The sequence below is a fragment of the Zootoca vivipara genome, chromosome 5 (assembly GCF_965207765.1).
Source record: "Zootoca vivipara chromosome 5, rZooViv2.hap1.1, whole genome shotgun sequence".
Taxonomy (NCBI): domain Eukaryota; kingdom Metazoa; phylum Chordata; class Lepidosauria; order Squamata; family Lacertidae; genus Zootoca; species Zootoca vivipara.
In genome coordinates this window covers 284073-311199 of record NC_142588.1, presented here as the reverse complement: position 1 = coordinate 311199, position 27127 = coordinate 284073, and the positions used below count along the sequence as shown (strand labels likewise).

The following is a 27127-nucleotide window of genomic DNA, read 5'->3' as shown; positions in this document are numbered from 1 at the left end:
TAACCCATTAAAAATAACAGCAACATCGCAATGCATTAGGGAAAGGAAAAAACATGTTCCAAAAGAGCCAACTGAGCAACAAGGTCACCTAACTTTTCATCAGGGCGTTATCAGAAAAAACATTTTCCTCTCCAGGCTTTCAGTGGGGGGGGGGAAGGGGTGCCAAAAAAAGAAGAAGGTCGCAGGACCCCCTTGGGATGCTAAGCCTGGCCTCTCGCCTCTCTGCCCTCCCAGGCGCTGCGCGGAGTTGGATATCCTGAGCCGGCGCCCCTCCCCTTCCCCCCCCCCGCGCGCTGCCCCCTCCCGGAGCCGGCCGGGCGATTGGCCTCGCTGCCCGTCCGTCCCGCCCACCGCGCGGTCCCCCCGCGAATCAGCGGGGGGCTGTGGGCGCGTCCGTCCCTGCGGCTGCGAGTCGGCCAGCAGCGCCTGGGCAAAGGCGCGCCGGGTCGCATCCTTGCCATGGGGACTGTTGGCTTGGCGTGGCACTTGTGCTTGGCGCTCGCCTTCCTGCACCCGCCGCGCAGGTTCGCCGCCGGCAACGGGGTCCCAGGTAAGGGCGGACAGACAGAGGATCCTTCTTCTCCTTCTTCTCCTCCTCCTCCCCTCCCTCTCTCCTTCCCCTCTTTCTCGCTCTCCTTCGGCGCACCGAGTCCTTTCGGAGGGGCTCAGGTTGGAGGTGGGGAGAGAGGCGGCGGCGGCGGCGGCGGAGGGAAAGCGGCTTCTCCAAGAGGGAGAAGTTGCATTTGGGGTTTTTTTTTTGCTTTCGGTGGCGGACTTTTTAAAAAAAGCTTTGTTCCGCGCCTCTCAGACTCCCAGCTCCTCTTAAAAGTTGTTTTCCCCTGAAGTGGGGAAGATGCAAAGCGACCAGTTCGTGGTGTCCGGGGTCAACCTGTCTAGACAGAGAAGTGAGCCAGTTGCCATATAGCAGCAGCGCAAAAAAGGTTAATTATAGGATTGCTTAACTTCACCTTGGGTTTCCTCTCCCTTCCCAGCCAGTCTCCTGCTCCAGCCAAATTTTCACAGGATCCTTCTATTGTGGCTTAGAATATTGTGCCTGACCCTTCTTTGACTTGGGTTCTTTGTATGGGGTTCAATATAATGTGGCAAGTATTTTAAAGCTATAGGGTTTCTTCTCTGCCCCTCCGTAGATTTCCAAATAGCCTGAACCTGCAGCTGTAGGTGTTAACACACAAGAAAAATATATTCCTTCTCTCTCAGCAGAAATTTAGAGCGTTGTGGTGGTTCTGTTGATGTTTTGTGAGATTTTAACTGGAGATGTAATATGTGGGGACCAGCTGTCTCCATCCCTTGCCTTACAAGTCAAGGGTGCTCCTAGAACAGCAGTTTGCGAACTGTGTCTTGCTACTGCGCTGGGAGAAATGACTTAATTAAATAATTAAATGCTGCTGTGAGCATCCAGATACTCATGGAGGATGCTGTCCAGTGTCTCTCTGCATGATTCACTGCTCTGGCCTTGCCTCTTTTCAGCCAACTTCTGTGGGGGGTGGGTAGGTAGGTAGGTAGGTGATTCTGCCCCTCTGAATCATACAGGGAGCTGAGTATTCAATCGCTTCTGATCCAGAGAGATGCTGTAGAATTCCCTGACCTTGGAGGTGGCTCAGCCGGGATAGTGATCCTGCACACAGAAACGCACAGGAGTTTTACTTATTTTTTAAATGTTCTGCTGTCAGAAGTATCAGGAAGATTAAGGCAGACCTAGGAATCTCGTTGCATTAATCTTTCCCTGCAAGCCAACATTGTCCCTTAAAAATCGTGAGGGGTCAGGGATTAAAAATATAATGCCTAAGCAGCCTAGCAGGAGCTGTGCAGCAGAGGAAGTTTCCCCGTTGGATCTGCCCTTTCCATTTGACTCATTGGCATTCACACGCCTGACTCTCAGGCATCCTCGGTTTGCTGTGAAATGTCCCCTTTGGGCTCAACACAGTTTGAGTTTTTTGACGGCATTAGAAAGGAGCCCAGCTGTCACTTCTGTTGAGCTTGATGGGAGAGCGGCTTGCCCCTTTTAATGAGTCAAAAGTATGAACTTAGGCATTTGAAACAAAAGCGCCACCTCCTGCTTTATCCTCTGCCTGATTGAATACATAGTGGCATGTGTATGTGATCTGAACTGTGCCCTGAAAAATTTGCTGAAACCCCCAACTTTTAAAAAAAAACAAAAACCCACAGCTAGTTCTGAACTGCATGAGGAGTTGAAATAAATCAAAAGAAAGAAACCAATTAAGCCACTATTCTCTCTCTCTCTCTCTCTCTCTCTTTCAGTCGTGGAGAGCAAACTTCTTTCTCTTTCTGCGCTTTGTTAGAAGCAAGGTCCCTTCCGCGCTGGTGTGCATATCTGTGTTTTAAGAATTTTACTTCTTAGAAGGTTCGCCCGAAATAACAGTTCCTCTCTCTGCTTTTTATTCCTATCCCCTTGCAAAGTTCTCTGATGTGTGGTTGGCCACAATATCTGATTATTCCTGCTGCCTCTTAGCAGCCCCCTCCTCTGTGACTTTGAAGAATCCTCGTTTTATCGCTGGAGATGCCTGAGTGAGCATTTCTGAAACAATTAGCGTTAGGATTTCAAGCTAACAATCAAAGTCTTTTTCACTTTGGTGCACCTTTTCTTAGGATCTGTTAATCTAATTGGCATGAAACAAACTGCACATGGATGGTAGAGGAGTCTTTTTTTTTTTGCTCTCCCCGTGGGCCCCCCCCCCCGGCCACCTATATTATAAATTTAAAACTTCACATTTATTGGCTCATGATTTTGGGCAGTTAATTGTTAGCCATATCATTATTACTGGTGGAGGCTATGCAGCCAATAAGATAAAGAGCCCCAGATGGGCCTCTGGCATTAAATTATGAGGAAATCCATTTAAAGGCTCTTCTCGCTATAAGGCAGAGTTGCCTGATTGACATTTAGACAGTAATCAATAGCCTTGGGCCACTTTCTTCCGTGAGCGCCAAGGTCTCCCAAGGCCTGGTTCTCAACGACAAAGTTCTTCCAAAGGGACAGTTGATTCCCAGTGCCTCCCCCCTTATGCAGGGATTGCTGGTTCTCTTGACAATATCTCTCCGCGACCCCTTGCCTGAATTAATGCTGTAAAACAGCATGGATTGTGGATTGATGGCTTTCTGCTTACTCCTTTTTCTCTTTCCTCCATTAATTTTCTCAGCAGCAGCATCGGTACAGCATTTTGTATCCCTTAAAAAAAAAGTAGTTGGGGGACACACACATCCATTGTATACCGTTAGTTGTGGAAAATGTTCAGAAGGGCTGCTCACTTGAAAGGCGGTTGGCCCCTTCGGAAACAGGCTTTTACACCTGACCCTTTTAAGGCTACAATGCTATGCACACTTACTCCAGAGTAAGTTTCATGGATCTCCGTGGGGCCTGCTTCTGAGTACAGTAGTTGTATATCTGATTGGACTACATCCTACTGAGAGTAGACGGATTGAAATCAAGGAGCTCACATTAGTTTCGTTCCTTGCTTATTTGGTAGTACAGTGGTACCTCGGTTTATGAACACAATTGGTTCCGGAAGTCTGTTCATAAACTGAAGCGTTCATAAACTGAAGCGAACTTTCCCATTGAAAGTAATGGAAAGTGGATTAATCCGTTCCAGACAGTCCGCGGAGTACTTAAACTGAAGCGTTCATAAGCTGAAGCAAACTTTCCCATTGAAAGTAATGGAAAGTGGATTAATCCGTTCCAGACGGGTCCGCGGAGTACTTAAACGGAAATGTTCATAAACTGAAGCATGGGTGTAATTGGTTCCGGAAGTCTGTTCATAAACTGAAGCGTTCATAAACTGAAGCGAACTTTCCCATTGAAAGTAATGGAAAATGAATTAATCCGTTCCAGATGGGTCCGCGGCGTTCATAAACCGAAAATTCATAAACCGAGGTGTTCATAAACCGAGGTTCCACTGTATGAGCAATCATTGCATCTCTTCATAGAGGGCAGGCTATTCAACTGGATTAAACGTCACTTTGTGGCATGTTTCACAGGCTCATGCAATCACTCACAAACTATACAAAGTATCAGTGTGGTGATAATATGAACCATATAAACAACCAAAACCACACCACACTGGCTGGAAAATGTAACAAGGAATTTACTCAAAAGCTAATCTAAAAGGATGAACTCCTGGTCATTCAACCAAGCCAAATAATTAACAAAGCCATATATAGGCCAGAGTCATAGAATAAATGCACTGTGCAAAATAAATGTTTACGCAACTGAACCATTAAGCAATAGGCTAGATATTCAATAAAAAAAATTCCTTCAGTAGCACCTTAAAGACCAACTAAGTTTTTATTTTGGCATGAGCTTTCGTGTGCATGCACACTTCATCAGATATTCAACAAAGTCCTGATGCCAATCACTTGCCTGCAGTATTCACCTGTTAGAAAGGCTGGCCCTACCATTGGATAAGAGCAAGATGGCTGCTTCAGGTGACAGGTGCCCTAAGCTAGCCTATTGGTGCGATTTCTGCTTGCATCTATTTTAAAGGGACACAACCGCTAAAAGACGCTGCAGCCACATGTCTCGCTTGGTGGAGTTGCGTGCATTTTGTACTGCACTTGGTTATGCATTCTTCATTGCCAAAAATAATGCAAGAAGTGGCCCCCAGTTTCATGTGATGAATGTGGGTAGAGTTAGTGTGTTTCTAAGGCAGAAGCCTAGTTTGGATTTGGGTTTTCGTTCTCTTTTAGTGGAAGGCAACTAGTCAAATATTGCCCAACTATTTCATGGAAAGCCAGGTTATCTTTTAAAAAATCAGTTCACGAGGGCTAAGTTTTCTTTTGCCTAGCTCTCCCTTTCTAGATAGAGGCATTTGCATTTTTGTTTGTGGTGTATATATTGCAGCGGTGACATCTAAATAATTCTGGGTTTGCCTTTGGTGACGCTTGGGGCAAACTCAGTCGAACGGCTTTTCCAAGTGGAATCTCTCAAAAGTTTTTATGAAATCCCTTGTTTTTCCTTTTTGATACGTTCTGTCATGCAGATGCTGATGAATGCACAGAAGGGACAGACGACTGTCACATCGATGCAATTTGTCAAAACACGCCCAAGTCATACAAATGCATTTGCAAACCAGGTTATAAAGGAGAAGGAAAGCAATGTGAAGGTAAGGTTAGCTGCTCTCTTATTTATGTCAAACGTATCCCAACCCCAACCCCATTTTATTTACTCTGCTGGTGCTTCTGTAAATAGTGGAATTCCTGAAACAATTAATGCAGATTTACATCTGCTTATCCTCAGATTGTGGTGTTTATTAGAAAGAAGCTCCTGCTGCTTCTGTTAATTGTCCTGTATCTAAACTGCAGCATCCTACACTCTGAAGTTACTTCTGGGAAACCAAAGGTGGCTTTTGTTTAAAAGTAGTATGTGTATACTGAGACATGCACACACCAACGTTCCGCATGTATCATGTGGCTAATTTTCCTTGCCATATGCTTGCTTCCTTTTGAGGCTTAGTTGAACCTCTCAGAAATAGTGCCCAGCTAATGGTCTACTACTTCATTGATAGGCTTTTAATCTGTGAGATTAGAGAGGGGATATACACTGAAATAATGAGCGAATGTTTTGTGATACTTCTTCTTCTTTTTTGCACTCTACGAAATCGAGGGACAGAATGGGTGCATACTTCAGCTTCTTAAGAAACACACTTTATTTTCTTGAAGAAAAACAAATACCAGAGTCACTTTCTAGCTTTTATGGCTAGGGAGTTAGGCTAGCACCGTGCCTTCTACAGTTTCAGAACCAGAGAGGTGTCTGCCGTACTTCTTACCTCCCCCATGGCTAGCAGAACTACAACAGATTTGCAAAATAAAATATATTCTGCAGAGTTGCTTAACGTGTGTTATTTGTATGGTCACAACTTTATTTTTTTTTACTGCAGAATGCACACAGCTTTGCTGATAGAGTAGGATAAAGTAAAATAGTTTTGTTTTAATTAACTTCTAGGAAAGCTTTAATTAACACTAGGAAAACTAGTGTTAATATAATACTGACTACACTAGATTATCTTCTTGCTGTATTGAAAGCCAGTGCAGTAATGCTGTGTCTCACATCCGTTTAACTTGCTCATTCAGTTTTATGTGTTTGCCAATTTTATTTTATTTTTATTTAATTAAAAGGGGGGCAGATGTCCAGGGAAAGCGACTTTGGCAATCCCACCTGCTGTTGCACCCAATGTGCTTTGAATCATACACTGTTTTGGCTTTAGGTGCGATCCCTGGATCTTACCCCTACGTAAGTTGAGGGCTTTTTGCATAGGAGAATGCCCAACAGCAGTGTTGGCCATTTTCATTTTTCTGAAGCAAAGTCAAAACGACCCACTCTTGATCAGGACAAAAAGACATTCTATTTTTGGAAGAAGAAGAAAAGGCTCATTAAAATTAAAGGTGGGGATCAGAAAAATTGTGCTCTTAATAGAATTTACTTCTGGAAGCAATTGTTTTGCATTGCTTCACTGTCCTGCCTGTTTTCTCTGCCTCAGCCTGTTTTGTCTCCTTCCTAGGGCCCTCCATGCAGTGTGGAAAGTTGCAGGTGCTTCTTTTGCCTGCATAAGCAGCAGTGTACAAAATTGGAATAGGTGAGGGGTCCTCTAGAGCAGATCTTGGGTTGGATTCTGAGACACGTCTGCTATTTAAAAAATATATATGCAAGAGTTGGATTAAAGTATATCCTCAAAATTTCATCCTTGTGATCGTTAACTGAAACCAAGAGTAAGTGGGCTATTGGGATAAAACAGGCATATTTTGTCCTTGGTGAAAATATTAATCCACCATTTGTACTGCAAATCAGTAGTAAGTAGGTTTATTTGTTTAGACACAACAAAATTACGATTAAACAAATGACAAGTACACCTTCCTTTCTCAATTAGCTATACACTACGTTAGTTTCAAAATATTTCGCCCATACAGACACTACCACAAAAGAAGCCAGCTTTTTTATTATATTACCATCTAAATTACCAAGAAGCAATCAGGTGTCCTGATTTTACTAGTAGCTGTTTCAGTAATATCTGAACACATGAAAAAAAAAATAACCTTGACACCTGCTTACGACATGATAGATACTATTGATCAGATTTTTATCACCTTCTTATAAATAGGAACAGTAACACCGATGTCCCACTCTTATGGAATTTTTAGATAAGCAGGGAGAATCATGAGCCAGTGTAGATTCGAGCATGTCTGAACTGACATACGGTGTGGGTAGCAGGTGGAAAGTGTCAGATTCACACCTGGCCCTCTTTTCAGTAATATTGTTTAAGAAGCACAGGTGAAAAAATAATTTATTCTTAGCAGCTTGGAAATTCCTCATAAAATCCAAAAGTGGTAAGAAATTAGACAGCTGGAATATTCTAAGGGTGCCACCAGACTCGGTATTTTTCAAGAGGGATTCAACTTCACCAGAACTCTTAGGTTTGTACCAAAATGAATTAAAGCACTTTGTTGCCCTGGCAAAAGAAATCAATGTTTAAAAAAATCTACAGTTTTTTTGTGATTTGGAAAGCGATGAGGAGATGCATTGAAAAGTATGGAATGAACGGACAATGAATGGGAAGATGCGTAAACGTCCTGCAAGCAATTAAAGGCGATTGCTCATTGTCATATAACTGCCTCGTAAACAATTCAGGATGTATGCTCAGTGAAGACCAGGCAAAGTCTAACCACTGAATAAGCTTTGTGCAAGCAAACTAGGATGAACGCTGTATAAACAAGCCACCTGGAGAAGCCCTCCACTTGCTGCCCCGAGAGGCAGTTGGTATAGTTCAAGCTTCAGCTGGGGCATAACGGAATAGGCTTCCTTCAAGCTGATCTGGAGCAGGATGCTAATGGAGAATTTTGTCCTCTCCAAACATTGGTTTTAGAGAAATCAAAAATGTAAAGTGAAACGATCATGCATGTATCATGCAGGTTTGCTCAGGGAGCTTACATTGGCTGTGGTTTTCTGTTACTGTAAGTGTACACTCCGTACTGCAAAATGCATAGTCTTCCTAAGTATGTAGTTCAGGGGTCAGCAACCTAAGGCCCATGGACTGGAAGCGGCCCGTGGAGGTCGTTTGACTGGCCCACCAGCTGCCCCTGAACTGAGCTGCCCACTCGTGCACTGTGCTAAAGCGGTGCAGTGCGGGGACTCGCTTCTGCAGCGCCGAAAATCACATCTGCACATACACAGGCAGCAAAAATTGCAGGCGTGCGCGCGATCCGGCCCATGGAGGGATCTCCGCGGGACCGATCTGGCCCAGGCAACATAAACCTGGCTGACCCCTGATGTAGTTTCTATCCTGTAGATTACTTTACAGAGCAGCGGCACCAACTTGACCTCGAGTGGTCAGCTGCCTTCCCCCAGCCAAGCACCCCACCTCCCCAATGCCTGCTACCACTGCAGTAGTTTTTGGGGGGTGGCCCCCGATGGGTCTGCTGTCCTTGCCGTCGAAGGAAGTCGGCTCTGCTGACTCGTGTGATCCTGCTGGGCTGCTGCATGACAAGCCACATGGAGGGAGCGGGTGGGCAGGCAGGGAGGCAGGGGGTGGACCTGTACATGCTGTACCCCCTTTGCTCCTCCTGGAGACAGACTGGAAACAAAGGGTGGCACCTAGCTAAGGGGGAGGGCAGCAGAACGAGGGAGGGAGGCAGGAAGGAGGGTGGGCAAGGAAGAAAATATTGAAGGGGTCTCTGCCCCTCTACAGTTTGCCCCTATGTTACAGAGTACTCCTATGTTGCAGTGTATATTAAGGAAGACGTTTGTTCTAGTAAAGGTTTGGCTTAATTCTCGCTCCATCCTTGCCCCCCTCCCACCCCAAATGTAGGCTAAAAACAATTCTTTCTAGTTTTCAAAAACCGATTAAGCCTTGAAAATGAGACTGTGTATTATTTCCAAAACTCGTTTTAGTATCTCCTTTCAAAATTATGGCTATTTGTGGAAGAAAGAAGAATACATGGGATATTTTTCCTGTTGGATTCAGTGAATTACAATAACAAAAGAGCAAATCTGTACAATTCAGTTGTTTATACGTAGTTTATTGATGCTGCCAAGAGACTGCATGGCCTCTGGTCTTCATCCAATAGTTACAGAAGTCCAGAAAGATTTGTTTTGATTATTTGTAAGAAAGGAGAGCAGTGAGGTTTAACGGAGGGATGGGGACCCTTTGCCTGACGGTTTAGAAACCTGCAAAGGCAAAACACCTGCCCTTATTACATGTGCCCACAGCAAGGCTTAATGGGGGAGTGGGGAGAGTCTTCGTCCATCGGTTTAGCTGCCTGCTTGGCGAAGTGATAACTCCCTCATCTGCAGCAAGGTTTAATGGAGAGGTAGGGAGACCCCCCCCCCTCACCCAGCCTGCAAGGGGGAGAGGAGCTTAGCACCCCGCTTCATTGAATCTTGCTTCAGAGGTTTTCAGGTATGGAGTTGGATCAGCATATATTTTGGTAGATCCGTGAAGATTTCGGTCGAGCTGGCAATATTGGAAGAGATTGAGGGCACCAGCTGTCTTTCAGTTCCTCTGGAGGCCTTGTGTGGCCTTCAGCCTCCCCAGTTCATTCTGCCGAGCTGTTAGGAGCTGTCAGTCTGGGAGAATCTTTGACCTTATATGCTGCAGCTGCTATAAATTGAGAGAAGGCTGGCTGGAGAAGGAAGGATGAGGAACCTACAGGCTCTGAAGAAATAACTGGGACCTGCCCTGGGATATATTTCTGAATGGAGAGAGAACTAACAGTGCATCATCTTCAAAAAGACGATCAAAGGCAGACGAACTGCAGCTGCTGGAATTACTTTTTGGAGTTCCTTGCTGGCTAGGACAAGTGCAAGCCAAGGTCTGGGTCTGGCACTGCGGGGCAATGTTTTCAGTCGGCAACGGGGGAAGTGCTTAGCCTGCTTTCTTTCACCCCTGATCCCACAAAAACCCCAAACAATGATACCATATGGTTTCAGGTGTTTGCCTGTTTCCTCTTTGGGCTTAACAGTAGCCAGTAGTCTTGAAAGTCTGCACTGCATGACCTGTAGACCATAGTGCAAAATGGACCATCACCAGGTAAGTTGTGCGCTTAAGGGGCAAGATTAGCGAAAGCTGGTGGAGGACAGTGTTTGAGAGGTACCAGTTGTGGCAGCATGCGTTTGATGAGGCAGGAAGGAGAGATAACTTTTAGGATGATGCAGCCACACTTGCACCAATGTAAGTGAGAATGGGTTGGGCTTTACACTGGTGCAAGAGCCATTGGATTTTCCTGTTGGTTCTTTTCTTCCTCCTATGGGGAAACCGCCGCAGATAGAGGTGCAAAGAACGCTTTGTGTGTTTGTAAACCTGGTTATTGTTGGTGTTACAGTGGTACCTTGGTTTACAACCATAATCCATTCCAGAGGTCAGGTTGTTTACAAACCAAAACAGGTTACAACCCAAGGCACGCTTTCGCCAATAGGGCCTCCCCCCAATAAGGGTTATAATAAAGAAATGGGTTGTAATCCCCCAAAAAGGGACACACACTTCCGGGTTTGACGTGGTTGTAATCCAAAACGGTTGTAATCCAAAACAGTTGCAAACCAAGGTACCACTGTAGTTGTGATTATAGGCACATGTTGAGATGTGCACTGGGAATTCCCTATGGAGAGGGGAAGGAATATGTTTCTGATCTCTCGGCTTCAGAGAAGGAGCGCGTTGTGCTGGCTCCGAGTAGGCCATATGGTTTGACAGTAAGTTTTGCTGTTGTCATTTGAGTGGTGGTTATGATGAGAGTTTCAGCAGTTATTGTACAACCATATTTGGATTTCACCGAGTCTGAAAACCATGTAGACAAATTTAAAGAGGACAGCAGATGTTAGGGCTATCTGCTCTTTGGTATTTTCTCATTAGTAGCTTGTTAGGCATTCCCAGCCAATATTCTTCTTGGGGATGAAATCTTGTTACCTTTTGCATTTGACTGCTATGATGGTAATTTTTCACAATTTTGGTAAGGTGGACAGAACAGGCTGTGGGGGAGATAATGGACTTTGCCCCCTGGCCAGACTCCTGTTCTCCCACCCCTCACCACAGCTAGTTCTGTTTATTGAGTTTCCTACTGCTTCAATTCTGAATTCAATGTTTTTGGCAAATTTAGTGTTCAGCCGCACCAGAACCTAAATCGATAATCTTAAGATTTGTTCAAGATCTTTGTATCTTTATTTATAGGTGCTTCATAAATTACTATATCAGACTGTGTACGAGTTCCCTTCCCAAGCACCTTTTACACAGATTTATCTGCCTGTTGGCAAACACTAATATCAAGGGTGCCACACGACACTGCCTTGTAAATACGACACGTGGCTTTTCTTTGCTTGTAAATGCAGTTAGTGCATCTATAAATGTCTTTCCCCTCAGAGGCTGAAACTGTATTGAAATGTTTAGCACAATATAAGATCAGTCTATTAAAAAGATTAAAGACCTGAGGATTGCTTGCTTGAATAATTTTTTGGGGAACTTCATATTCTCCAAATCCACTGAAAATGTTTGATCAAGTGCCCTTGTACAACATTTTTGTGGTCATTATTTCTGTCTTGACAAGACATATTTTTTTTAATGTCTACTTCTCCGTGTTTAAGAATCTTGGAACTTCTGTTCTTTGGGAGCCTGCTACCCTCTCTCACAGAGAACAAAGGTAGAATATTTATGCAGTCTTGCTTACCCACCCACCTCACCCCAGTGTCTTCAAAGGAATGAATTCTACACTCTGGGAAAACCTATTTAAGGCAATAGCTACATGAGGCTGTGTCCCCAGCGTTGAGCAGTGGGCTGGCTGGCCACATCAAAAGATTCCTTGCATCTCAAAACTACCCATATTTTAGAAGTTGATTTCTGTTTAATGGTAGACCTGGCTGCAATCCATGCTTATTTAATGCATACCTTCATTTCTGTCCCAACATACCTTGGCTTACTCAAAATAAGAGGGCTCTGTGAGGATTTAAAGTAAGAGATTACCCTGCAGAAATCTTATGTATGAAATGGAATTTGCATGACTAATTTTAAACTTTCATGCGGGATGGCATTTAGCATCGGCTAGTGAATAGGTAAGAGAAGTTGAGCAAACTTGAACACATTCTATATCTGAAATCTTGATTTTTAATAGCCTTCCAGGGATTTTGTTGCACGTGTGTGTGAGATGTATCAGCTTTGTGTTAATTAGATGACTCCAACACGTTACAGAAGACAATTCAGAAATTTCAGCTAGTGAAGATGTACATAACACCAATCCTAGCCCAACTGCACTGGCTGCCAATCAGTTTTTGGGCCCAATTCAAAGAATTATACAGCTCAGAACTGCAATACCTCATGGACTGCCTCTCCACAACCAGGACGCTGCAACAATTATCTGAAGCCCTTCTTCATGTGCACCCTCCCTGAGAGGTCCGGAGGGGGGCAACATGAGAACAGAGCTTTTCTGCGGTGGCTCCCTGTTTGTGGAATGTTCTCCCCACCTTTGTTGCATATATTTAGGTGCCAGGCAAAAACATTTTGTATGTAGCTGGGTTCACACATGTCTGTAAGCCATTGTTTTGTTTTCAAATAATTTTTATTAAGGGTTTTCTTGGTTTACAAGGATATGTGCAGTGTCTCTCTTAGCATTTTTACATATCAGTTTCATTTGTTGAGACATTGGTGAGGAGAGGGGAAGGAAAGTAGATGGGGGAGGGTGGGGTGGGTGGGTGGGGGTTCTGTCAGCGTCGCTCGTGCAGGTTCTCTACTGTTCACTTGTTTTCTTTTGATGGTGAGAGATGTTGGGGTTGGTCTAGGATATGGTTGTTCCTTTGTGGTTGGCTGTGGTAGTCTTTGTTTTGTGTGTGAGTGGGGTGGGTGAGTGTTTTGGGTCAGGTTAACCATATTGATTCGTATGCTGTCATAGAATCATAGAATCAGAGTTGGAAGAGACCACAAGGGCCATCCAGTCCAACCCCCTGCCAAGCAGGAAACACCATCAAAGCATTCCTGACAGATGGCTGTCAAGCCTCTGCTTAAAGACCTCCAAAGAAGGAGACTCCACCACACTCCTTGGCAGCAAATTCCACTGCCGAACAGCTCTTACTGTCATAGAATCATAGAATCAGAGTTGATTCTATGGTGGATAGAGTTGATTCTATGGTGCTGTTGGTGGATTTTTGTCATTGTCTTGTTGGGCTGTGTATGTGATAAAGGGGAACCATACTGGGTCTGTAAGCCATTGTTAATGTGAACAAGGTTTATAAACCAATAGCAAACAATCTCTGTCAAATCAAAAAATAACTTTTGATTATGTTAAAGCATGTGCAGCCCAATCCTACTGTGAAGGCCAGATCTCCCATCTCCCCTCCCTGCTCTCTGCCCAAAGGCATCTTCCACCCAAAGGTCCTCATACGAACCCTCTAGGAAGCTCAGTGTTTTTGCATCATTCCACATAGAATGTCTGGGAGAGAAGGGTTTAAAAGTCTCTTCCAGAACTTCCTTTAAAAATCTCTTCCAGAACCTGTGCCATACATTTCAATCAGTGTGCATGTGGGAAAACTGATGCAGTCTGAATCTTATGTGATTGCAAACCCTTTGTTTCTTCTCTGTCCCCCTATGGGAGTCACCCTATAAAAATAGCGCAGGTTTTTTTTTTTTGGGGGGGGGACTTATTTGCAGATAAGTGTGCATAGGATTTCAGCATTAATTTGAAGAGAAATGATATTCTCAAGTGTGTTCCTGCAATCCTTTTGATGAAGGCAGCAATGCTCTGAAATACCAGTTGCTGGAAACCCCAGGAGGGGCGAGTGCTGCTCTAGCGCTCGAATCCTGCTTGCTGGTTTCCCATTGACATCTGGTTGGTCACTGTGGCTACAGGATTCTGGTCTAGATGGGCCATTGGCCGGACCTAGCAGGCTCTTCTTGCCTTCTTAAAATGTACGTGGAGGAGCAAGGAGAGAAGGTCACAAGGCAAGCTGGCAGGACTGGGCGAAGACTAAAATTGCGGCCAGGAGGATGGTTTACCAAACCACAGACGAAAATTGCATGGCAGTATTGATTTCTGCTTAATGCTGTATTTTAAGACACAGACACTTTAGAACCGTTTTGTAAGTTGTGGTTATACCTCCGAAAGCACAAAAGAATTCATTCGGCGTGCCATTCCAAGTAGGTACTTAAATGCCTTTAAGCCAGAACTTCTGTAAATGAATCATACTGTCTGACTGAGCAGGATTGTTCCATATGGCTTTCTGGTTTGTTTCCCATTTTCCATCTAAAAACTATGAAGATGCAAAATAGTATGACTGGCCCAAAGCTTCTTTTCTGCTGCCCATTGTGTTCTGTTGTGGATCCTGAGTGATGTTTAAAGGGTGCATATATAGGTGTATAACCTTCCTGGAGGGAGAATTTTCTCTCTGCAAAACAAGCCTTCAACAGATTTGCAGTAGTCCACCTTGTCCCCGTTTCCTGATGATGAATTGCTGAAATAAATACCCCAACATCTTTGCGGTTGCAACAGTGGCTGCAGGTTCTCAGGGCCGTCTTAAGCATATCTGGCACTATGGTGCAAAGATCCCTCCGTCCCCCCCCCCCAGTTTCCCAGAGTTGTCAACCTTTTTAGGGGGGAGGGACCACAAAGTTGTTGACCTTTTTTAGGAAAGGTTCCCCAGAGTTGTTGACCTGAACTTGGGAATTCTACAATGTTTCACTACAGGGAATGAGTCAAGAGTTCAGCTTGGTCTCCAGAAAAGAGCATGGATTGAGTCGCAGGGGCAGCAGCCAAAGCAGCTCTTTCTGCTCCTGGGTGGGGGGGAGGAGAGTCTTTGCAAACACTTTGGAGTTCCCTTCTGCCCACCAGGAAGCCGCCGCATTGAAAAGGGAGAGGCGGGGTCCTCGCCGGGAGCTTTGACAGGGAGCTGCTGGGAGAGGCTCCAGCTTCCCCGTCGAAACCGTTCCCTCCCGCGCTCCTGCCATGCACAGGAGGCTTGGGAGGTAACCTGTGTGGGAATGTTAGGGATGTGGATTAGGATATATTATTAGATAGATCCTATCCAAGCTTGTGTTAGCAAGCTTCCAATATCAGCAGAGTGACATTCATTCCCCTTTTGTGCGCAGCAAAACGTGAGCGTTAGGTTTGTTAGAACCTCTGCAACAATATTATACTTCCTGGCAAATCCCCCTTTTTCCTCTTAAAAGAAATACACGACACAATAGTATTAAAATAAGATAGAGTTTACTCACATGACATCCTGAGTTAACAGCATCATCTCAGAAAGGCAGGCTTACGTAGAAAAGTTACAAATATGTACATCTGGAGTCTTCTCAGTAAAGTGAGGCTCCATCTGGTCTCTCTCTTGGCAGCAGGCCAAGAGGGAGAACCATCCTAACTGTCGATTCTCTGGAGATGTGTTCCCATTGAAGGAGAAATGACTAAGAGAGAGAATGGCTGCTGGCTAAGGGCTTTTGCCTGCCAGCTAATCCATCTCATCTGCATATCTGGAGGAACAGGAACTGAACTTAGTCAGGTGTCCCTCCAGGTGAGTTCCTCTTAGTGGACACTCTAGGAACTGTTGTGACTTGTCTGCCCCAGTGTTCCATCCCACAACCTGCACGCCCAGGCATGCAGGGAAAGGGGAGGCTGCCGGCAAAGGGTAGCGCTGGGGCAGCGCTGGGGAGAGGGTAGGGCTGGGGCGCAATGTGCCACTAAGCTGTATGGGAAAGAAGGCTTGCAGGTTCTGCAACTTTTGGAATAATATTGCAATAGCTCTCGTTAGGCTTCCTATTGTAGTGGTGTCTTTTCTAAGAGAAGTTCTTTCAGTGACACATCACATGCTCTTCCTTTGTGATTTCAGCTGACGTATTTGATCTAAATTGGCTTTGCCCATCCTGGTGCCCTCAGGATGCTTTAGATTAGAGCAGGGGTCAGCAACCTTTTTCAGCCGTTGGCCGGTCCACCGTCCCTCAGACCATGTGGTGGGCCAGACTATATTTTGGGGGGAAATATGAACTAATTCCTGTGCCCCACAAATAACCCAGAGATGCATTTTAAATAAAAGGACACATTCTACTCATGTAAAAACACGCTGATTCCTGGACCGTCCGCAGGCTGGACTGAGAAGCTGATTGGGCCGCATCCAGTCCACAGGCCTTAGGTTGCCTACCCCTGGATTAGAGCATGCTGGTGGGGGCTAATGAGAGTTTCTTCAAAGGGCATCCAGTTGGGGAAGGCTGATTTGTTTGATGCCATGGATACAGTAGGAATTCTCACTTGGATGGAACCTTCATCTTGGGCTAAAAATATACTTTGCGTATTGATAAGCTTTTTTCTCTTGCTGGAAATTTTGTTTCTATCGAAATTTCCTAGACTTCCTTTAGATGTTATTATGTAGCTGGTTTGAGTTACTTCTTCCTGTATAAGGTCAGCAATTTTTAACTATGGACTGATGATGGACTTAGGACACCTTTTGACACAAGCTGCGCTTGTTGTTGTTGTGTTTCAGCGGCAGTGGGTACCAACTGGCTAGTGCCAATGACAACAATCCATGGAATTGCTTCTAATCTCTGGAATGGGAGATGAATGTGAATGTGCATAAATGACTTCACTTAAAAAAACACAGAAGCTCAGATAGCGCACCTGATCCTTGAAGTGAAAGGCAAGATTGAGGACTATTACACTCACAGATCCGATGTTTCAATGTGTGAATGTATGCACCCCCCATTGCAAACCTGGGTTCACGCTGCAGCTGGATCTGTCTGTTCAAGAATAGCACATGTGTTTTCAGCTATAATGACATAACCAGCTATATTTGCTTGTATGTATTGATGACCCCCATGCCTTGATGATGCATGTAAAATCTTAAATGGGGTGGGTTTTTGATGGTAGGATTCCTGGCATTTTTAGCCACTGGATCTAGGCCATTCTGCAGTCTGGGAACTTCCGCATTGTTTCGTTTCACACGCACACCCTCTAGGCTAAGAAACGGGTGTGTTTCTCTGTTTGGGTTCGGCACTGTTGGGCAGTTGCTGATGTCCCAAGCAACTCGGGGTGATCTATCAATTTGGGTGATATACTTTTTTTTAAAAAAATCCACAGGAACATCTGCCAGCATTTCTCTTAATACTGTACAGCAATTTTTGTATGCAGTTTTGACTAATATGCATATTTTTCAATGTTAAGCATTTGTGTATACAGTATAAGCATGTGGAATTATGGAACACAGATTTATTTATTTTTTACATTTAAGAGTGCTATATTTCTAGAACGTAAAAAAGCTAGGATTTCCTAAATTTCATTGCTTTGCCTTGACTTTTCTTGTAGTCCATCACTTTTTTTCATATTTTACGATCATCACATGGGAGAACCCTTGTCCAGTCTGTTTCTGGCTCAATGTGCTACTTGCCTCTGAAACTTCTTTTAATTTTCCACTGTGATACAGCAGAAAAGGCATGCTGCATTTCAGGTTAAATTCTAAGCTTGGCACTGAAAAGCAGCCTTTTCTCTCTTCAGAGTGTAGTAGAAACTATGAAAAGAAACATTTGGTTCTTTTGCAAATGCAGGCACCCACAGTACTGCTATTTTAAATGCCTGTTTAAAACACATCATTTGACCCAGGTTTTCCATGAGGGATGATCCAGTTATGTTGTTACATTGATCTGGCCTACTGGCTTGCAGTGCGCTTTGCATCTGTTTTATGAACGTGATTTCATGTTGTTCTCTGCCGTATGAAGTTTTTTGCTTAATGTTGGCAGCATAGTTCCTCCCCTTCACATTAATACATGAATGGTTTCCTTTGTTTTTATTAAGATCGGGGGGGGGGGGCACCTGTAAATGCAGTGTTTAAGAACCAGTGCAATAAAGTATACCAAATGTGGAATAGCTTTATCACTTCATAAAGCTAATGCCATTTTGCTTTGCTCTTAAGCTAATAATTTACATGAGGTAATAAAACTGCAGGTATAGATTTCAGGGGAGCAAGACCCAAGTACAATTAAGGGGCTGATAATAGGTCTCTTTTGTATGATTACATCAAATTGATGTTCTTTAGAACATCTAGTTTACAAATATGCTAGTCTTCAGTGAACATTAAACGCAACCCTGTTATTAACAGGGAAACAAAAACTTGTTTGAAACATGTGTCTTCTGTTCTGAATTAGTCCCTGACATATCCTCCCCTCCTATTATAGTACTGGAGGTGGGAGAGAACTTTAAGTGCCTCGACCCATTTAACCTTAATTGCTTTGTTTTTAATAGAGGCTTACTAACTAAAAGAACCAAATTATTGCTTGAATTAGGCTGTTCTAATCTTAATTAAAAGCTTTCCTTTATAATCGGAAACAGCCTACAATTTTTTTTAAAAAAAAACAAACAAACAACCAGTAAGCCTTTCTTAAATGGGTTGTTTGAAAGCTCAAATACCTTTTAGATAATAATTTAGTCTCCATACAGCTACTCATTACCGTAGATGTATTCCAGTTAATTAAAAATTTAAAAAGCCTTCTCTATGTGGTTTTGTCCTACTTTTCAGTCTATAGAATTGCTTGTTTATTTAGAGGGGCTGTGAGCAACAGATTCTGAAAATGGTTCGTAGTTTAGGCACTTAAAGGTTCCTCAATCACCACATGAAGCATTCAGCTCTGTGCTTAAAAAAAAATTGTCCAAGACTATTTGATTAGTTACAAATAAAATTTAATTAAAAATGAATGTGAATCTTGTGAATTCACAGGATTTCCATAGAAGTTTTTACCAAGAGATCTTTGCCTCAGCCCCAAATTCCAGGTTTTTTGAAAAGCAGACAAGATGTTTTTGTTTTCACAAGCTTTTCGATAGCCTCCAGATAATTTCTTTCATGTAATATTGCCTCTTGATTAGTTATTGATTTGGTAATATATTGGGCTTGTTTTGTATGAATCTGGTTTCCAGGGAATGTATTGGAATCTCTCTAACTGTGGTCAACCCTGTAAGGCAGGGCCAGTATTAACATCGCCATATTTCAGATGTGCAGTGTCTTGAGTGCGAAAGGAATGAGATAGTTGTCTTGGGTCGTCTCAGGTCCATAGCTGCCAAGTTATCCCTTTTTTTAAGGGATTTTCCCTTATGCTGAATAGGCTTCCTCGCGAGAAAAGGGAAAACTTGGCAGCTATGCTCAGGTCATTTAGGGCAGTAGTTCCAAAACTCCCCACCACCACCACCATTTGAAAACTGACGAGGGTCTTTGTGGACCACTTAAAAAAATAATTCTGCCTGTAGCAAGTGTAAATGAGTGTTCGAGATGCTGCATGATTTTTTATCATATTTTTGCTGCTTCTTTTATTTCTTATATATTTAGTGTATTGTGATTCGAATTCTCTAGAATTATAATGCAATAAATCATAATCCGTAAGAAATAAAAGAAGCAATGAAATACAATTAAAAAATCAAAATGAATGAATACAGGCAGCGACTGTTTTAGTATGTGTGTGACTGCACACTTGGGCATCACGCCAAATCCAGAAGTGACCTGAAAATGTCACAAACGTCACAAATGGGGCAGGGGTGGAATGGGGCGTTTGCAGGTTTTTTCAATTTTGTTGCAAATATACACAATTTCACTTAAATGCACGGTGCCTTGGAACAGTGTTTCCCAACCAGTGTGCCTCCAGATGTTTTGGGACTACAACTCCCATCATTCCTGACCACTGGTCTTGCTAGCTAGGGATGATGGGAGTTGTAGTCCCAAAACATCTGGAGGCACACTGGTTGGGAAACACTGCCTTAGAACATAACCCCCATGTAAATCAGGAGTTTCCTGTATGTAACGCAATGGATTGTTGCATCTCCCATCTTCAACCACAAATCTACAGCTATGCTGACCAGTGGTGGCCCATGGACCTCAGTTTGAGGACCCCTGACCTAGGGAAATCATGCCAAGGCTTAGCCTTCGCAGCGTAGCCACTTACAGTTCATTAGCATAACATGTTATAGTTATTTAAGAGACTAGGCTCAGTGTGTCTGCACTGGCTGGAGGGAACATAGAATACAAGCAAAAATCTCAACTTCATGCAGTGAACTCAGTGATCTTTACTTTGTTCTTTGGGGCGTAAAGGACCCCTGAAAGTTAATTCCAGTCGCAAACGACTGGGGTTGCAGCGCTCATCTCGCTTTACAGCAAACGTTTGTCTGCAGGCAGTTTTTCCGGGTCATGTGGCCAGCATGACTAAGCCGTTTCTGGTGAAACCAGAGCTGCGCACAGAAATGCCGTTTACCTTCCTGCCTATTTATCTACTTGCACTTTGACGTGCTGTCGAACCGCTAGGTTGGCAGGAGCTGGGACCGAGCAACGGGAGCTCACCCCGTCGCGGGGATTCAAACCGCCAACCTTCTGATCGGCAAGCCCTAGGCTCTGTGGTTTAGACCACAGCGCCACCCGCGTCCCTTCTTTTGGGCTTAATGCCACATAAAAGTATGTCTGGGTTATGTCAGTGTATTTTTGTGAGGGAGAAAGTTTTGGTCTTTAAAAACACTTCAGTAGCACCTTAAAGACCAACTAAGTTTTTATTTTGGTATGAGCTTTCGTGTGCATGCACACTTCTTCAGATACCACACTATCTGAAGAAGTGTGCATGCACACGAAAGCTCATACCAAAATAAAAACTTAGTTGGTCTTTAAGGTGCTACTGAAGGAATTTTTTTTTATTTTGCTTCGACTCAGACCAACACGGCTCCCTACCTGTATTTAAAAACACTGACATCTTTGAAATAAGCATGTAATGATCTGTTAAAGTTATCTATATATATAAAAATGTAAAAGGTCCATGTTTGTATGTCATGACCTTTCTCCAAAACCGCTTGACCAGTTGAGTTCAAATTTGGACACAACGTTCCAGTGCAACATGCGAGTGTTTGCATAAACTTAGATTACATAGATGTGACATCTGTCACAGGTAAAAACAAGAATTTGTGGGGGGGGATAGCTTGCCTCCAGTGGACGGCAAAGGAACAGACTCCCATTTCTGTAGTGCTGCCACAATCCACCCACCCACCCCCTCCGCCTACCTCACCAGACCGGCTCCTCCCCCCCCACCGACGCCACCTCCATAGCCAGGCCGGACCTGGAGATCCAGGCCGGACCTTCAGGCCCATGCCAGATCCCAAAACCACCTCAGCCGCCTCCAACGACAACACGAGAGGCAGGCAGGCCGAATCCTGCTGCTAAGGACGCCCAAGCCACCTCTACACCCAGGCCGGGGACTCCAGATCCAGACCGGGCCTTGAGAATCAGCCCGACCCTCCAGACCCAGGCCATGCCCCGAAGCCACCTCCGCCATGTGGAAAACGGGAGACCCTCCCAAAAATAACCTGCAGGTACCCCCCTGCAGATGGAGGTCAGACTATGCTGGCATGCTGTCATTCTGGTTTTTCCTAATTATGATGCATATGAACATGCATTTAGCTGCTCTCGCATGGGCATAGAACACTTCTGCACTTCTTCCATTCTTCCAATAAACCTCTATCCCAGGTATCTTAAACTTATTTAGACCCAAGCTTTTTGACCCAAGGATCCATTTGGGCTTTTCTTCAGCTGGAACTCACCGGAAATCAGTTCTGGCACCTCTCAGGTGGGCGCCATTGGTGTTTATGGTGAGTTCTGGAACCTCTTTTTCTAGAAAAATAGCACTGCATTTGGGGATCCATTTCATAATCATTTATCATATATTTGCATGGTGGTGGTGCTCCTGTTGCAACCCAGCTTGGATCAGGCCACAACCCATTAGTGGGTCCAGACCCACCAGCTGAAGACCACTGCTGTTTCTAGATGGCAAAGATTCATAGACTCATAGAATTGTAGAGTTGGAAGGGACCACAAGAGTCATCTAGTTCAACCCCCAGCAATGCAGGAATCTTTTTGCTGAACTTGGGGCTTGAACCCACAACCCTGAGATTAAGAGTCTCACACTTTATTGACTTGGGTCCAAGCTGAACCCACTTTAGGTAAAGGTAAAGGGACCCCTGACCATTAAGTCCAGTCGCAGATGACTCTGGGGTTATGGCGCTCATCTCACTTTACTGGCCGAAGGAGCCAGCATTGGTCTGCAGACAGTTTTTCTGGGTCATGTGGCCAGCATGACTAAGCCACTTCTGGCAAAACCAGAGCAGCGCACAGAAACGCTGTTTACCTTCCCGCCAGAGCAGTACCTATTTATCTACTTGCACCTTGAGGTGCTTTCGAACTGCTAGGTTGGCAGGAGCAGGGACCGAGCAATGGGAGTTCACCCCATTGCGGGGATTTGAACCATCAACCTTTTGATCGGCAAGCCCAAGAGGCTCAGTGGTTTAGACCACAGCACCACCCACACCCCACTTTAATGTGTTACAAATTGCAGCTATTCAGTAACAAGTATAAGCATTTCTGTGTACAGTATTTATTTTTAAAAGGAAACTGGTACAGTCTTTCCGAGAAGGCAGAGCAGAACATGCTTATTCCCGAATAAAGAAATACTGAGTACTTCACATAGGAAAAAGCTTTCAGCCATTACAGCGTGATAATGGGAGGTCAGGCACAATGTGCTTTGTTCTGTTGGATTATTTCATTTAATTTCATTTATTTCGTGAGAATGTAGTATGCCATTTCCTAGCGCTCAAAATAGCTTACATCAGAGAGAAACTTTAAGAATATTAAAATCAGAGTTATTATCAACAATAAAAACTAAGATAACAATTCTTCCAGTAGCACCTTAGTTTGTCATTGGTATGAGCTTTCGTGTGCATGCACACTTCGTCAGATACTTCTTCAGTTCATACACTTCAAAAGTTACCTAGCAAAATTCCTAAGTGGCCGATCCAGAAGCAGCTGGAAAAGACTGAGCTTCTAGGCAATTCTGAAACCAAATAAGGAGGAAGTGCAACTTGGTCCTTGTTGTGAGAGTACAGAGTGGCACCATTATTCAAGTGTCCCTCTTTTAATCTGTGAAATGCTGGAATTGAGGAAGTCCTTTAAAAACCCTCTGGCCTAGGAAGCTTGATAAGAGGCGATGCAACTGCATTAGAATATTACCGGTAAGTGTTCATTGCAAAAGCAATTGTGTATAATCCTCTATAGGAGTATGGTTTGTTTTTATTTTATGTTAGGATTTTTTAGGGGGTGTGGTGCATAAAGGCCTTCCCTTGCAAGAGAATATGAGATAGCTTTGCTCTAATGCTGATAATAGGAATACTGGCTAAGAAGAACAGCAGTAGTTTAATCCCCTCTGAAGCAGCAGTGCAAACAGTATAGAGACAAAGTACTTAGCTGCACAAGTTAATGACAGTGTAAACTACTGGTTTGGGAAGTCAAATGCAAATGAACATGGCAGTACAAAGAACATTGCCGAGTAAGGGGGGAAAGCTGTAGCTAGGAATGATGTACTGTACAGTTATTGGTGAACATTCATTTCCCTTTTGCAGCTCCTCTGTTGAATTCTACCCTACAGGGATGCAGGGGGAGAAGAATGTTTTGGTGCAACTACTAACCCATCCCTTCAAGCTTGGTCTATTTCAGGTTTTCTGTTGAATGAACATGAACATTGAAGCAGAGCTTTGCTGTTAGAAACACTGAAGCATGAAGCTCTGCTTGGAATTTGAGGTTACTTCAGTTTTTTTTTTTTGTAAGAAAATAAGTGTGTAAATCAGTATGGTCGAAGTAATGGATAGGAAAATTGGTTTTCAATCAGAAAAATCCAAGTTGGAAACGGAATTGTTAGATTCGAAAACTAAGAATCTTTCCAAGATGTATAAGTTACTGTTGGAGTGGCACACGAAAGATGAACAAGTGAAATCTGTGATGATTGACTGGGCGAAGGATGTGGGGCATAATATCATGTTGGAAGATTGGGAGAGGTTGTGGAAAAAGTCTATTAAGTTTACAGCATGTAATGTATTGAAAGAAAATGTGATGAAAATGATATATAGGTGGTATTTAACACACCCGTTAAATTAGCAAAAATTTATCATATACATGATAATAAATGCTGGAAATGTAAAGCAGTGGAGGGAACCTTTTACCATATGTGGTGGACTTGCCCCATAGTAAAAGACTTCTGGGAAAAGGTTTATAATGAGTTTTTTAAAAAGTGTTGAAAAACACATTTATTAAGAAACCAGAAGCTTTCTTATTGGGTATAGTCAGAAAAGAAATCTCCAAAGAAGATGTTACTTTCTTTTTGTATGTCACAACAGCAGCAAGAATATTGATAGCTAAGAAATGGAAAACACAAGAGGTACCAACTGTGGGAGAATGGCAAATGAAAATGATGGACTATATGGAACTGGCTGATCTGACTGGGAGACTATGGGACCAGGGAGAAGAGACGGTGGAAGAAGATTGGAAGAAGTTTAAAGTTTATTTAAAGAAATATATTAAAATTTGTTAGTTTGAATGGATTTGGAAGTGGATAGTTGCTGTAGAGTTAGAAAATAGTTTAAAAATTTATAAGGAAAGATAAAGTAAAATGATAAAAATAATGTAGCTAGGGATAGTATGTTTAAGAATATATATATTGTGAGTTAAAGGCATGATATAGAAATTGCTGAAGACAATTGAAAATGAACCGCAGAAAGGGAGGACTCGAGGAAGTCACCTTAAAATGTGAAGAAAAGCTTCAGATTGAGAAAGGTATAGATTTTGTATGAATGTTGTATGTGTGTTTTTCTTTTGTTGATGTTGATGTTGTCGTTTTTGTTTTGTTTTATTGTATTTCATTGTAAAATGAATTTTAAAAATTGGAGAGAGAAAAAGATAATTGTTTTCCGCAAAGCAAAGGCTAGCTCTAGATGAAGAAAGGGGAAGGAATAGCTTAATCCACCCCTTAACTGGAAATGCACGTTTGATTTCATGCATTTTTTCTTTGGCACCCAACTTGTGGACACTTCCTCCTCAGCAGCTGTCAATCTCTACTTCCTTCCTGCTTCTCCCACCAGGGTTTGGGCATATAATGTTGTTTGGTTTTTTGATGTTGTAAACTATGATTCTATGTACAGTAATACCTCGGGTTATGAACACGATCCGTTCCGGGTCGCAGTTCGTAACCCGAAAAGTTCATAACCCGAAAAAGTCCCGAACCGCCATTTTGCGCATGCGCAAAGCGCTAGTGCCGCTTCTGCGCGCACGCGGCGGAAATACTTCCGGGTTTGTGCAGTTCATAACCCGAGTTGTTCATAACCCGAGGTGTTTGTAACCCGAGGTACGACTGTACAGTGGTGCCTCGCTAGACGAATTTAATTCACTCCATGGGTCTATTCTTCTAACAGAAAATTCGTCTAGCGAATCCCATAGGAATGCATTGAATTTTTTGAATTATTTTTTTTTTGCCCATAGGAACGCATTAATTGAATTTCAATGCATTCCTATGGGAAACCGCGATTCGCTAGATGAATTTTTCGTAGAACGAATTCATCTAGCGAGGCAACCTCCACTAGAAAAATCCTTTCTTTAAGCGAAAATTTCGTCTTACAGGGCGTTCGTTAAGCGAGGCACCACTGTATATGGATTTTTAGGTGCTCTTTCTTTTTAAATGTTATAATGATTTTATGTTACTTTATTGTTGTAAGCCAGGGGGTTGCCAAAATGGGGCTGTGGGCGCATGTGTGCCCACAGAAACGTTTCCAGGGGCACACAGGGTCCCCTCCCCTTCCTCCACTAATGTTTGGCTTGAGAACCACATCCTATTGTAGCCAATGTAATAGGTTTCAATGTGCCCTGGTGTGTGTGGCTCCCACAACAGCCCTTCCATTTGCAAATCATGCACCTGTTGGCCCCCCAGAGTTGGCAGCCTCTGTTGTAAACCATCTCAAGGGCTTCTGCACTTAGAGACTGAGTTGATCTCCATGTTAGGTTAAAGGATTACCCACATTGTCCTTGATTGTACTCCCTTGCTTTCTCTAACCTAACTTCCGGTAACCTAAGTAGTAGTAGTAGTAGTAGTTGTTGTTGTTGTTGTTGAGTGTTTGTCATTAACTCCTGTGGGGAAAGTTTAAGTGTTGAGCTTGGAGTAAGACACAATCTGCCCTCCATAACTGATGCTGAATGGTCCAGCCCTCTTTTACCGATATCCCTCGGGATCTCCCTCAAAAATGACCTTTGCTCATCAACAGAGTTGGGCATCTTGTTTGATTTTTCTTATTGTATAAATTTATATCCTGTGTTTCAGGAAAATTTATATCCTGTGTTTCTGGAAAACATTTAATATTGGGGAGTTGGGCTTGGAATTTTTTATTTTTTATTTAGGTATAGGGAGGCAGTAGATCTTTTTTATCTTTTTTTCTATTTTTTTTCTATTCTTTTAGTTATTTTTCCTCTGTTCTTTTTTCTCTTTTTCTTTTTTATATAACTTTGTTTTGTAAGGGTTATGAGTACTGTATTATTCTTCCTTTTTGATATATTCCTTTTTATTATCTTTCTATAAATGTGTTTGGATTTTAGTGTTCAACATGTTAAAAATCTTCACTAGAATTGTTTTTTAAAAAGAAATTGTTTTCCTTTCTGTTTCTTACTCGTTTGCTGTTGATTTTAATTATCCATATATGTTTGCTCTTAACTGTTTTTATGCATAATTTTTATACCTCTTGTGTAAACTGTTTATTACAATCAAGTGGAATATAAATTTGGTCAGTGAATTAATTAAATATCTTGCTGGTCACACATGTGGGAAGAATGTGGAGAGAAAGCAGGAAAAGCAACCAATGTTCTGAGGCACCTTAAAAACTATGAAATTAACCGTCCCATAAGCTACCATGGCTTACCTGCTTCCTTAGTTTTGAAAAATTCAAATGCCATTTAGTCACGAATCTTTCTAAGGAATTTACGAAATAAAATTAGCAAAACTTTTAAAAGAATTGTGCATAGGATAATCATAAATAGAAAAAAATAAAACCAGTAAAATAATTAAAAATAGGTTTATTTGAGGCTGGTCTCCTCAGCTGGCAGCTGTGTTTGTAAACACAAACTCACACAAGGAAAGAATGGGCCAAAGGGCCTTGAAATGCACAGCTTGTGTTGCATTAAATAACCTTTCAGAACTACAGAAATAATAATAATAATAATCACAAAAATGAGTTCACAAAAGGTTAGTACACAAAGCAAAACAGTCCTTATTTAGAAATGTGCCTGGCCTTTCGACAGGGTCATGTTTACCTCCTAGGACATTTATGC

The 27127-nt window shown here is 43.0% G+C and overlaps 1 protein-coding gene across 2 annotated transcripts in view; it reads left to right on the top strand.

Annotated features, from left to right (window-relative positions):
* The first annotated feature begins 373 nt into the window (after positions 1–373).
* Positions 374–27127, top strand: part of SCUBE1 (signal peptide, CUB domain and EGF like domain containing 1) — a 195440-nt gene continuing 168686 nt past the window's right edge. The window contains exons 1-2 of one of the 2 annotated variants that reach the window (XM_060275195.2): positions 374–550; positions 5013–5135. In XM_060275195.2, the coding sequence (XP_060131178.2) occupies positions 460–550; positions 5013–5135 (214 nt within the window). In that variant the 5' untranslated portion in view covers positions 374–459. The remainder of the gene's footprint in view (positions 551–5012; positions 5136–27127) is intronic. The other variant, XM_035137812.3, reaches the window with a different exon arrangement.